This window comes from Ipomoea nil, unplaced genomic scaffold (assembly GCF_001879475.1).
Source record: "Ipomoea nil cultivar Tokyo-kokei standard unplaced genomic scaffold, Asagao_1.1 scaffold0688, whole genome shotgun sequence".
Lineage (NCBI taxonomy): Eukaryota > Viridiplantae > Streptophyta > Magnoliopsida > Solanales > Convolvulaceae > Ipomoea > Ipomoea nil.
In genome coordinates this window covers 2,514,946-2,527,540 of record NW_017617116.1, presented here as the reverse complement: position 1 = coordinate 2,527,540, position 12,595 = coordinate 2,514,946, and the positions used below count along the sequence as shown (strand labels likewise).

The window sequence follows — 12,595 nt, the reverse complement described above, 5'->3', positions numbered from 1 at the left end:
GAAGTTTTGTTTTTATCAATTTCGGTGTCTGGGTTTGATTCGATTGGGATAAAAATAAGATCTTAGAATTGAGATTTTTCAGTGTCTAAAGAGATAATGACTAATCTTATGATTCAATAAATGTACTTTTAAATATTAGAATTGTTTATAATTTCATTTTTAATTTTATTATTTAAATATATAATAAAAATATTATTGGACGAATAATTAAACAATTATTTGTTTAAATTTAAGCATGATAATATAAGTTTTCAAAAAAAGCATGATAATATAAAATAAAAAAAAAATCAATCAAACACATTTTCATCAAATATAATGAAAAAAATCCTAAAATTTACAGCTCCGTTGCCGCGTTAGCCGCCCAAAAACGACCGCGTCAAACCTGCTTAAAACATCTGTCTTTTTGACTCTTTTTTCAAGTCAAACCCAAACCTAAGCGTAATCAACCGCACCAAAGACCGAGAGTTTGGAGGCAGTTAGTGGTTTCCTTCTTGAGAACAACTGTTTCATCAATCTAAATTAACTGCTGCTCCAAGAGTTAAGCTTTGGAATCTAGGTATAAATGTATTTTGATGGATTTGAGTGTCTGGGTTTGGTTTGAGTGGGGTAAAGATCATTTTGGAATTGGGGTTTTTCCAGCGCCGGCGTAGATAATGACTTTGGGGAAGAAGGGTGAAGGGATAGTGAGGAGGAGGCAGTCTTTTGGGAGGAAAAGGGTGGTGCTGTCAAGTGCTTTACAGATTGATGATTTCATTACCGGCACAGAAACAAGCAAGCATTGCAGGGAGGTTTCATTTCCCAGTTCTGAGAAACCTTCTCTGGAATCCTTGCCTCAAGATGTTCTGGTAAGTTTAGAACTCAATTTGCATCTTATCTATATGACTATGAAGAAGAAGAAGAGCTTTCTTTTACTTTGTTTAGTTTCTTCTGTAATCTGCAGATTAGGATAATTTTCGGGGTTGATCATGATGATTTGAGCAGGCTGTTTCATGTCTCCAAGACCATTCGAGAAGTGGTAAGCCTCATCAATTCTGGGAAATTAAGAATTTTGATTGATTGATTGTTGCATTGGCCCTGACATGGTTTTTTTTTCGTTTTGCACCAGACAATGATCGCTAAGAAATGGCATTTTGAGTATAGTACACCCAGAAAAACCATGGATTCTCAAAACGTTGTTGTTGGTTTCGAGGATTCTATGGATTACAATGAAGTTGAAGCACCAAATGCTCCAAGACAGACAAGAGTTCCAAAGCTTCGGTTAAGCCATAAGAAGTTGTCTGGGATTGCCGTAGCCCTGTTTCCATGAAAGTGCTGTTTTGGATTGTACATGTCACAGAAATTTCCAGAGGCCCTTCTTCTTCAACCTTCTGCTGAAGACTGGCTTGCCTGTAAGAAAAATGATTTGATTTATTAGCCATTCTGGGCTGCATTGGCTCTTCCATTTTCATGTATAGCAATTTTTTTGAGGCAATGAAATAAAAATGCATTTTTTTCATTCACCATAGAAATTATTCCATTTCAAGATAATACTGAGATACTTGCCCATTTCAAGAAAACACTGAAATACTTGAAAGAAACAGTTTCAAGATAATACTGATATACTTGACCATTAATTTACTGGTTGCCTAAAAAGATCAGAAAAAATAAATCACCTTACTTTCTCTGTCTTTGTCTCAACTCTCAAGTTACTCAAATTCGACATCACCTATTATTATGGTAAAAAATTTTAAATAGAAAAATACTATGAGTTTTTTGGCCGGAGGTATCTGAGTTCTCAGCCTTCCAGTACGATAAATTAGGGGTGTAAATGAGCGGAGCCGCTTGCGAGTTGCTCATGAGCGGTTCGGTCAACGCTCGGCTCGAACTCGGTTAAAATCGAGTTCGGCTCGAGCTCGAGCAGCTTGTGGATTAAACGAGCACGAGCCGAGCTTGTGGATTAAACGAGCACGAGCCGAGCTTGTGGATTAAACGAGCACGAGCCGAGCTTGTGGATTAAACGAGCACGAGCCGAGCTTGTGGATTAAACGAGCACGAGCCGAGCTTAGGTATTGTAGGCTCGCCGCTCGACGAGCCGCTCGCGAGCCTTATAATATATTATATAATATATAATATATAATATAATTATATTATATTTAGTATATAAAAATAATAATTAGGGGAGGGAAATTAAAATACTTTAATAATTATGTATGGATAAAAGTCATAAAACAAAGTAGTTTAAATTTTAAATTAAACAAGTCAAATTCGAGATCAAAATTGAGCTCAAATTTGAGCCTAAACTCGAGCTCGAGCAGTGCTATCATTAACGAGCACGAGCATGAGCCTACCCAGGTTCGGGCTCAGCTCGGCTCGTTTACACCCCTACGATAAATAGTTAGAGAGTTAAATGCTATATGGGTTTTAGTTCTATAGTAATTTTTTTTTCATGTTTAGTCTTAAATTTTTAAAGTAATGAGTGATGGTCCTTCAATTTTCAAATTAATTACTTATGATCTTTCAATTTTTAAAATTTAACTCGTCGTACGTAAACCTTTTGAAAGGATCACAGTTGATTAAAATTTTAAAATTGAAAAACCAGAGATGGTTAATTTGAAAGTTGAAGGACCGCAACTAGTTGAAGAATTATTGGTGGTTAATTTAAAAAGTTTAGGATTTAATATGACAAAATCAGAATATTCGAAGGACTCCAGATGTCATTAACTTAATAGTTAAATGTTTAAGTGATATCAAGGGATAAAAGTCACGCTGTCAAAATTGGTTACAAAAAGTAAAGTAACAATTAGCTTACCATGGGTGTTTGGATAACGACTTATCAATCAAATTTTAATTTGTTTGATCAATTTTATTTCACTACTGGAAATTCTGGAATTTGCCACCACTTGAAAATGATCTTAAATTAAGTTGATACCAAAAAGTCTAAAAAGTGGTGGGAAATAGCAACAAAGGTTTTTCCGGATATCAAAAGTGGTCGGAACAAAGCTTTCAACTTGATTTAAGATCACTTTCAGGTGGTCAAAAATTCCATAATTTCTAGTAGTGTTTGTTTAACTTGGTGAAATAACTAAAATGGTTTTTTGGTAAGAGCAATACTATATCAGTGGATGTCCTTCAAAAGTCAAAACCCATCTCAGAGCTTGTTGCTTCATCCTAGCGTTATCACAAGTTCTATACCTAGAGGCCATCCGCTTTGAAGTGTGATTGAGAAAGAATGTTATTTTCTGATATTTCATGAATTGACTCACCACCATGGCACTTTTAAAAAAATAAATAAATATAATTGTGTTATTAACAACTTATGCTAGCTGTTGTTTATTGGTAATTTGCTATTAAAGGATCTCTAGCTCTCAATCACAATTAAGTCATTTTATTACATGTAATAAGATAGAAGTAGTAAATAATTACAAATTTTTTTTTTTAAAAAAAAAACTAATTAATACTAGGCAAATTAAAAACTCGTGTTAGATCGTCTCACAGATCCTTGTCTGTGAGACGGGACGGGTCAAGTCAATATTAAATGTAACAATACTTATATTGCAAAATGTAATACTAATCAAGAATAAAATATTTATTACTTAAATGAAAATTGTAATACTTTTGGAGAAAAATGTAATATTTTTACATTTTTATTTAAATGCATTTGTGGGGATAAATCGGAGCTTGTGAGTGAAGTAGAGAATTATGTGTGATGAATTGATTATTGGCAGTAATTAAACAATAATTTTGTAGTATCTCTTTATACTTTTCTTAATATTTTCAGCCCAAAGAGTCCAAGTCCCACCAGTTTCGAACATATATGACTACACATTTGAAATGTTAAACAGATTTTATCAGACTACATGGTAGTTGGCTAATAATTATGTATAGTACAGTTGGCCCTGCATAATGGAAAGGAGAACATGAATATATAATATCTGTTATCTTAGCTTTCTTTAGTTATTGTTTTAGTATTATTAGAGTATTACTATTCCAATTGAAGAGGAAGTAAATGGAGCTTGCGCCTATTGAAATTAATACGATTAATAAGAGTATAATAGGATGGTATCATCATGATTGCATAGATTTTAATAACAACACAATAATTAATAATGTTAAAGTACAAAAGCGCATGCATTCAGGTAATTGTTCACCGCAACATATGAGTAGAAACTAGAAAGACGAGTACAACTGAGCATATATATATATATATATGCTCCCATATATTGGTTCAATCTAAGATGCATGGGAATACACGAGCGACATGTAAATACTATATACTAATGGATGTATCATGAACAAATTACACTGTAAATATTCAGAGAATGCGGGAGAACATGCATATAAGCGCTTAAGCAGGCAAGCGTTTAAGAACTCATGGCTTCGTTGGCAGTTCTGGTTTTGGAATTTCTGGGAATTCAGGCTTTGGAATTTCAGGGAATTCAGGTTTTGGAATTTCTGGGAATTCAGGCTTTGGTAAAGTTGGTAGCTCAGGTTTTGGAATTTCTGGGAAGGTTGGTATTTCAGGTTTAGGCAATGTAGGGATATGAGGAAAGGGGAGGTCAGGCAAGGTTATTTCCAGGAGGTTTCTGGCCTCGGTTTGAACCATGTTCACCACTGCAGGGGATACAGTGATGAGGAAAAGCAAGAGAAAGGATGGGTTGAGATGATAATGAGGCATTTTTAGCTAGTGATCGAAGAGGTTTTCAGAAGATCAGATGACTTCTATATATGAAGAAATATGTTTGTTTTTTCAGGTTGGATTGTTATGGTCTGGGATTGTATTTGGGCAAGTTTATATAGGAGTGGGAGGGAGGTTGAGAATAGGATGGAAGACGCACTGGGCTTAGTTGGTAGGAAGAAATATGTGTTATTAGTTCATCAACTTATCAACAACTATCTATCACTAATAACAAATATATCTCAATATTTTTCAATACGTTAAAGATACAACAAGAATTTGAGAATAACAAGATTTATCGTGACTTGTGAACAAAGGTAGTTTTATTGCAAACTTTTATTGTGTAGCGAGCAATAAAGGTTTATAGCAAACTTCTACTTTGTCACCAACAACTAAGGTTTTAACCGGCCTGGTATAGACGACGTATAGTAGAGTTCAGGTGAGTCCGAATAATAAAAATTTGTAGAATGACTAGATTAAAAAAATTGAAGCTAAAGATAGACCAAACTTTTATTTTTTGAATTTCCAATCCAATTTGGATAAATCATAAATGTAAAACATCCAAGATGCTGATGTATGATTTTTTTAAATCTTGATTTGAGTAGCAAGTAGCAACTTTAGATTACAAAAATATCAGTCCTATACAAATTATGATTCAACAGGTCTAACCTACTATTTTGGTAATCTTTAGTACATATATTAATTAGTAGACTAACTAAAGATTTGTGTCCGATCCTTTGTTGCTGTACTGTGAGAGACGAATTTTTTTTTTTTTTTTATAAAATCAAAATCACTATTTAGCATTTTTTTTATTTGTTATATAGAATATTATTTTTCATTACAAGCCCAATTGAATTTCATTTGAGATATATATAACCATATCAAAAGTAATTAACATGTTGACAGTTTGGCCGAGTGGTCTAAGGCGCCAGATTTAGGCTCTGGTCCGAAAGGGCGTGGGTTCAAATCCCACAGCTGTCAATTTTTGGTTTTGCACCCTTTCCCCACGGCAATGGTTCAACGAGCATATAGTAAGTCAAATGAATATACTGCGAGGGTTCTACAGTAAGTCAAAATGTGAAATGAATGTTTGCAGCTATATATATTATTGAGATTGAGATTATATTGGCAATGCTGAATATAATGAAAGAGATGACAGCATAGCATGTACTAGTAGTGCCAGTACTTGACGGCGCAGTAGCCGACAGAGATACCCAAGGCCATGAAACATTGAAACCTATGTAAAAGACGGCCACCTCCCTCCATTTTTTGATCATTTCGGCCTTCATGCGGAGACATGATCCAGGTTGTCTGTTTCTGGTACATGAAGTAGCCGCCGAGGGCTAGAATTGGTGACCGTATAACGTCATCAGAAACAATAACAATCGGCTTGTCCAAGGAGCACGAGTGCACGACCACCCTATGAAGCCTATAGCTGAAACTAGGAGGATTAAAACCACGATGCCACCTGTTTGACAAGAAAATGCCCTGACGCGGCGGTGTTTGATTGCCATATCCCACATAGCAATACCGGGATTGTAAACAACAATGTCGTTGTCATCATATATAGCTCGGAAGACTTGCTGCTGGTAACTCTCATCCCCGTTTTGCTTTAGGAAGTCTCGATTTAATTTGCACGTTTAATTAAAACCACATGAAAGAGATTAGAGTGTCTTGAATATGTTAGTTTTATGGTCACACGCCAACACAATCGTAAAACAAAGGAGAAAATATGTGAGAGAGAGAAAGTTGACGGAGTAATTGTAATTAGATAGAATTCAGAATCCGTTACAATGTGTCTCAGGGATATTTATACAGATTGATGTGCATTGGAAAGGAAATAAATAAGAAATTAACAAATTGGGATTTAAGGAAATCTTCCAAACCACCATGCTTCTTTCATAATACGAAAAACGAAATCCTGTGCAAAATTTGATGAAAATCTTCGGGAAATCTCCTTTAAATGCCACTAGGTGTGGCACCCGGTCAGGCCAACTGCCTCCCTGGTCACCGAGTCGGGCTTACCACACCGGTCATACACCTTAGCACGAGGCTAGGCTACTGAATTCCTCCCTCCGGGTAATTAATGTAGTCAAATTGTGAATCCCGATCGCTGAGGTATACTACTGACTGGGTACCCTACTCGGAGGTATCCATCAGAATATATGTAAGAATATGACAAAAGTAATGTTGAATAGGATGAACAAAATTTGAAAATTTTAGTAAATTTATTGTGATTATATATTGTTGAACACACAAATTTAATAAAGTTTGGTTTATTTTTATTGAATTTGTACCTTAAATTTAAGGGTTCATTAGCATATAAACTAGTAAATAAGGTAAATAGCTAAATATGTCTCAATTTGCCTATCGCCCTTGAACAATGTTATGCACTACCTACGCGCAAGGTTAAAATTATACTTTTTTTTTTTTTATGTAAGATATTTTAAGTAATATAATTATAAATGTTGTTGTATTTTATGCAATTTTTGTAGACATTTCAATGAAGGGAAGAAGGACAAATATAGAGATTCTGAGTATTTGACTTGATAAAAAAAATTCCAAATTAAAATTTAGTGGTTTAAATTTAGTTATTGGTTTTAATTACATTCTAAAATTAGTTTAGTATTTCATAAATCTAGAGAAAAGGTAGGTGAAACACGTCATGTACCATTATATTGACACGCCATATATGGTGAAGAACAACTACACTTCACTATTATTTATTAAAAAAACAATTAATATGCCTCATCTTTTTGTTATGATTACAACAACATTGTTGTTTACAATCCCGGTGTTGTTGTGTGGGATATGGCAGTCCAACGCCGTGTGGGGGCGTTTTCTGGACAAGCAGGTGATGGCCATCGTGGTGTTAATTCTGTTGGTTTCAGCCATAGGCTTCATAGGGTCGTGGTCGTCGTCAAACGTCAATGAAAAGAAAAAGGGCAATGAACGAGGATTATATTATCTGTGCAAAGTGTGTGCGTGTGTGTGGAGTGAGAACACAATCAAGTTAGATGGTCGGAGACATATATGGGGATCCTCAACTCCATTGTTGGACTCCTCTAAACCAATGTTTTCTTTTATCCGTCAATGAAAATTGTGATACTCTGAGAACTCCCGGCGCCAATGTTGGTTTGTACAACCTTGATGGCTGCTCGGCAGGCCAACACTACCGAAAAGAAAGTAAAGATCTTTTATGAGATAGTGAAGATAAAGATGAATCAATAAAGAGAGAATAATGTGGTGTTATTTCTCTAGGGTTTGGCCCTCAAAATGCTGACCAAAAGCCCTCTACATGATGATCCCGGGAAGATATTTATACATAGATGCGGAGTTCGCATATGGTAAGTAGGGTTGATGCAAGGCTTATCTAGTGGGGGAATGGGCTGACGTGCTGTCAACTTACTGCCTTTTCCGTCTGAACTAACTAAGGAAGTTGCCTAATGTGCGAAGATTGCTTCCGTAGCATCGGTTCGACGCGTTACTGGGGTGTGCCCGGCCAGGAATGGTCCCGACTGCGCGGAGAGCTTTCCTGAGAGCTTTCCTGGGTACTTGCCCTTAGATAATGACATCCCGTCCGTAGTGCCTGGTCGGCCAGCCAGGCCCCGGGAAAGTGTTCGATCAGAGGCGCGCTGCCTGGCGTAACTGGTCGTCTAACTGTATTTCTTCTGCAAGCCCGCCCGGGGATACGTCGGTCGATGGGTTGGCCGATTAGGAGCGCTCGGAGGCCACTGCAAGGCGCTTAGCATCATGGGTGGGAAGTCCTTGGCGATCTTCCCCCTGCTAAGTAGTGAATCATCTCTAAGTCTGGCTGCCTTGTCTGACCTTCCATCCAAGCGGCAGATTTGGGGCATCTATCAGACATCATCTTCTCTTCTTGAATCGGGGATAAAAAGAAGAAGCAAACACTCATAGTCATCCAAGCCTTAAAGAAGATAGAAGTCTATCTTCTTCTGGGTTTAAAAGAAGGCCTGGTGCAGTCATAAAGAGTGACAGCTAAAAATCCAAAAAAAAAAAAAAAAACAAAGAAATCAAAGGAAAGGAAACAAAGACATCTCGATAGTTTGACAATTAATGTTACTTTAATACGAGATTATAACTAACTTGTAGGTTGAATATGCACTAATTGACATTATTTAACTTTATTTTATAAATCAGGAAATAATGAGGTGAATGTAGTGGAGAAATAAATTAAAGAACTAATGGGTGACTTTTGAAGACTTTATTAATTAAGTTGGCTTTGAAGGAGAGAATAACTCATTTTGTACCATGAGGACACACGAAACTATTATTTCATTATTTAATGATTTATACATCAGTTATAATTCTTATTGGTCATTTTTTAAATAGATAAATCTAAACATCTTTTGGTGTTAAGATGAAATTTTTTTTATGACATCAATATCACTTTGATGCAAAACACACGTTAACATTTTTTGGATTTGTTGTATAGAATACTATTTTTACATTTACATGCCCACTTGAGTATATATATAACCATATCAAAAACCTGACCAATGTGACAGTTTGGCCGAGTGGTCTAAGGCGCCAGATTTAGGCTCTGGTCCGAAAGGGCGTGGGTTCAAATCCCACAGCTGTCATTTTTTGGTTTTCAACCCTTTTCCCATAGCAATGGTTCAACGAGCATAGTAAGTCAAATGAATATACTGCCTGGGTTATTTTAAGCTTTAGCATTCTTTATAATTCTTAGATTACATATGTTGTTTCAGGAAATAAATGATGTGTTTTACAGTAAGTAAAATGAACCTTTGCAGCTATATATATGATTGAGATGAGATTGGCATAGTTAAATGAAAGAGATGACATCATAGCATGTAAATGTAGGTTGGTTGTTGTTCATCTACTCGAAGCCATGATTAAAAACGAAGTTTTTTTTTTCTTCATTTGTTTTTAGTTTATAGTTATTACATTTATAATTGACTGATATAATATGGGTCAGGTTGAGTCAAGCAAAACAATAAAAATAACCTAACTTGGTCTACAACCACACCCCCCCCCCCCCCCCCCCCCCCAAAAAAAAAAAAAAAATTAAAACTTCAATTTCTAGCTCTTAGTTTAGAGTTATTAAAGTTATCAATTTATGTATTTATTTTATGATAATAAGTTACAAGTTAAAAGTTATTTTTATTTTTAAAAATATAAGTTAAAAGTTATTTATTTACATATTTTTATTATAGTTATTATTAATTTTTATAACTATTATAAATTAAAATATAAGTAATAATTATTACTCCATAATTTATTATTATCATTAAAACAATTAATATTTCACAATAAAGGGAAAATGCATAAATAAGTCATTGAACTATTGGAAAAAAAGCAATTAAACCACTAAACTCGATCAAAAAGTTTCAAAATCATCCATAAATCCAAAAAAAGTAGCAATTAGCATTTTTAGTATGTAAACTTCAATTTTTGCAGTGTTGGGAATATCCCACTTCCTCCAAAATATTTGATGAATAAACCACCCAAGAATATGGCAAACGCACAGCAATGATCTCCTCTTCTCGCTGCCGACAGAGAACAAACCGAAAAAAATTCCCTTTCTTTCTTTGCTTCACCTATTCTGCCGAAAACAAAAAAAAAAAAAAGGGAATGAAACAAAAGAAACCTTTTTTTTCTTTTACTGCTCTCAATGCCGCATCCTTCTCCCAAGAACAAATATAAATATATATATATATATATATATATATATATATATATATATATATATATATATATATATATATATATGTTGAAGATTAGAGAATGAATAAAAGGAAATTTGTTTCCTTTCCTGCTGCCGCCTCATCAAACATAATTCCTAATTCATCCAAAATTCCTAATTAAATATTATTATATTATATAAATATAATAATAATAATTAGGGCTCAATATGAGAGGAAGTCCAACAAAATATAGTGGATACAAATTGGCTTGGTCCAAACATGAGCTATTTACCACATAGGAGGGAAGCCCAACCCAACAAATCTCCCCCTCCCGACTATGTGGAAGATATCGCCATCCCGGCGATTGAGCAACAATCCTCAAACTTCCCTCTTGGCAATGCTTTAGTCATCATGTCAGACCCATTATCATCAGTATGAATCTTTTCAAGTTCAAGCATCTTGCACTCCAAGATATCTCTAATCCAATGATATCTCGTGTCAATATGTTTTGACCTGTAATGGAACGTGGAGTTGTTTGCAAGATGAACTGCACTTTGACTATCACAATAGAGCACATACCTGTCTTGAACAAACCCGAGCTCCTGAACAAACTTCTTCATACATAGCATTTCTTTACTGGCCTCAACAGATGCTATGAACTCAGCTTCAGTGGTTGACAAAGCAACACACTTTTGCAATCTTGATTGCCATGAAACTGCTCCCCCTGCATAGGTAATTAGATAACCTGAAGTAGATTTCCTGGTGTCAATGTCCTCGGCCATATCTGAATCAGTGTACCCGGCAAGAATAGGTTTCTCTGTACCAAAACACAAACTCAGACTTGAAGTACCCCGAAGATATCTCAGAACCCACTTCACAGCATCCCAATGTTCTCTCCCTGGATTTGAGAGAAATCTGCTAACAACACCCACTGCATGAGCAATATCTGGTCTCGTACATACCATGGCATACATCAAACTACCAACAGCTGAAGAATAGGGTACTCTTTGCATTTCTTCATTCTCTTTCTCACTAGAGGCACATTGCTTCTTACTTAACTTGAAATGTATACCAAGAGGTGTATTCACTGGCTTAGCTTTATCCATACTAAATCTCTCAAGTACTTTCTCTATATACTTCTCTTGAGATAACCACAACTTCTTGTTTTGCCTGTCACGAATGATCTTCATCCCAAGAATTTGCTTTGCTGGTCCCATGTCCTTCATAGAAAAGGACTTACTCAACTCTTGTTTCAACTGTTGAATTCTTGAAACATTGCGACCAACAATCAATATATCATCAACATAAAGCAACAATATAAAAAAGTCATCATCAGAGAATCTGTTTACAAAAGCACAGTGGTCTGAAGAAGTCTTCTTGTACCCATGCTTACTCATAACGGAAGTAAACTTTTTATACCACTGCCTCGGAGCTTGCTTCAATCCATACAAACTCTTCTTTAACCTGCAAACATAATCCTCTTTCCCTTTGACTTTGAATCCCTCAGGTTGCTCCATATATATCTCCTCATCCAAATCACCATGGAGAAAAGTTGTCTTTACATCCATCTGCTCAATTTCTAAATCCAAACGAGCTGCTAGACCCAACACAACTCTAATGGATGAAAATTTCACAACAGGAGAGAAAATTTCATCAAAATCAATACCTTTCTTCTGGCTAAAACCTTTCACCACCAGTCGAGCTTTGAATCGTGGAACTGAAGTGCCCTCTTCATGTTTCAATCTGTAGACCCACCTGTTCTTCAAAGCTTTCCTGTTCTTTGGTGTCCTTACCAACTCAAAGGTATCATTTGCATATAGGGAATTCATCTCATCCTGCATAGCCTCAAGCCATTGTCTCTTTTGCTCACTCTCCATAGCTTCTTCATAGAACTCAGGTTCTCCCCCATCAGTTAATAGCACATACTGACTGGAAGAGTAACGAGTAGATGGTCTCCGTTCCCTGTTAGACCTTCTAGGAGGATCAACTGGAACCTGCGAAGAAACTTCTTGTTCCTGGTGCACAACATCATCAACATGACCATCCATATCAGCTGTATCATCCTGATTGTCTGGTACAAGATCACCGTTCTGGCCATTCTCTTGAACCTCATCAACATCATGTGTATCTTCGCTGGAAACTGGCTCACAGTCAACCAAACTTCCGCTATCTTGAGATTCTGGCTTTCTCACTTTGTCAACATCTTCAATGATTTGATCTTCAAAGAACACTACATCACGGCTTCTCACAAGCTTCTTCTCAACTGGAT

At 35.8% G+C, this 12,595-nt stretch overlaps 2 protein-coding genes and 2 non-coding genes across 4 annotated transcripts; 3 read left to right on the top strand and 1 right to left on the bottom strand.

The window, feature by feature from the left end:
* The first annotated feature begins 433 nt into the window (after positions 1–433).
* LOC109176083 (F-box protein At1g61340-like) lies at positions 434–1,499 on the top strand. Its single transcript, XM_019325505.1, has 3 exons — positions 434–845; positions 941–1,015; positions 1,106–1,499. Exons 1-3 carry the CDS (start codon positions 654–656, stop codon positions 1,304–1,306), a joined length of 468 nt encoding a protein of 155 aa, XP_019181050.1. The 5' UTR covers positions 434–653; the 3' UTR covers positions 1,307–1,499.
* A 2,849-nt stretch (positions 1,500–4,348) lies between these two features.
* Positions 4,349–4,654, bottom strand: LOC109175414 (fibronectin-binding protein A-like). The gene has a single exon (XM_019324677.1). It carries the CDS (start codon positions 4,652–4,654, stop codon positions 4,349–4,351), a length of 306 nt encoding a protein of 101 aa, XP_019180222.1.
* A 901-nt stretch (positions 4,655–5,555) lies between these two features.
* Positions 5,556–5,635, top strand: TRNAL-UAG. The gene has a single exon. It is a non-coding gene; the product is annotated as a tRNA-Leu (tRNA).
* Positions 5,636–9,178: 3,543 nt separating this feature from the next.
* On the top strand, positions 9,179–9,258 carry TRNAL-UAG. The gene has a single exon. It is a non-coding gene; the product is annotated as a tRNA-Leu (tRNA).
* The last annotated feature ends 3,337 nt before the right edge of the window (positions 9,259–12,595 follow it).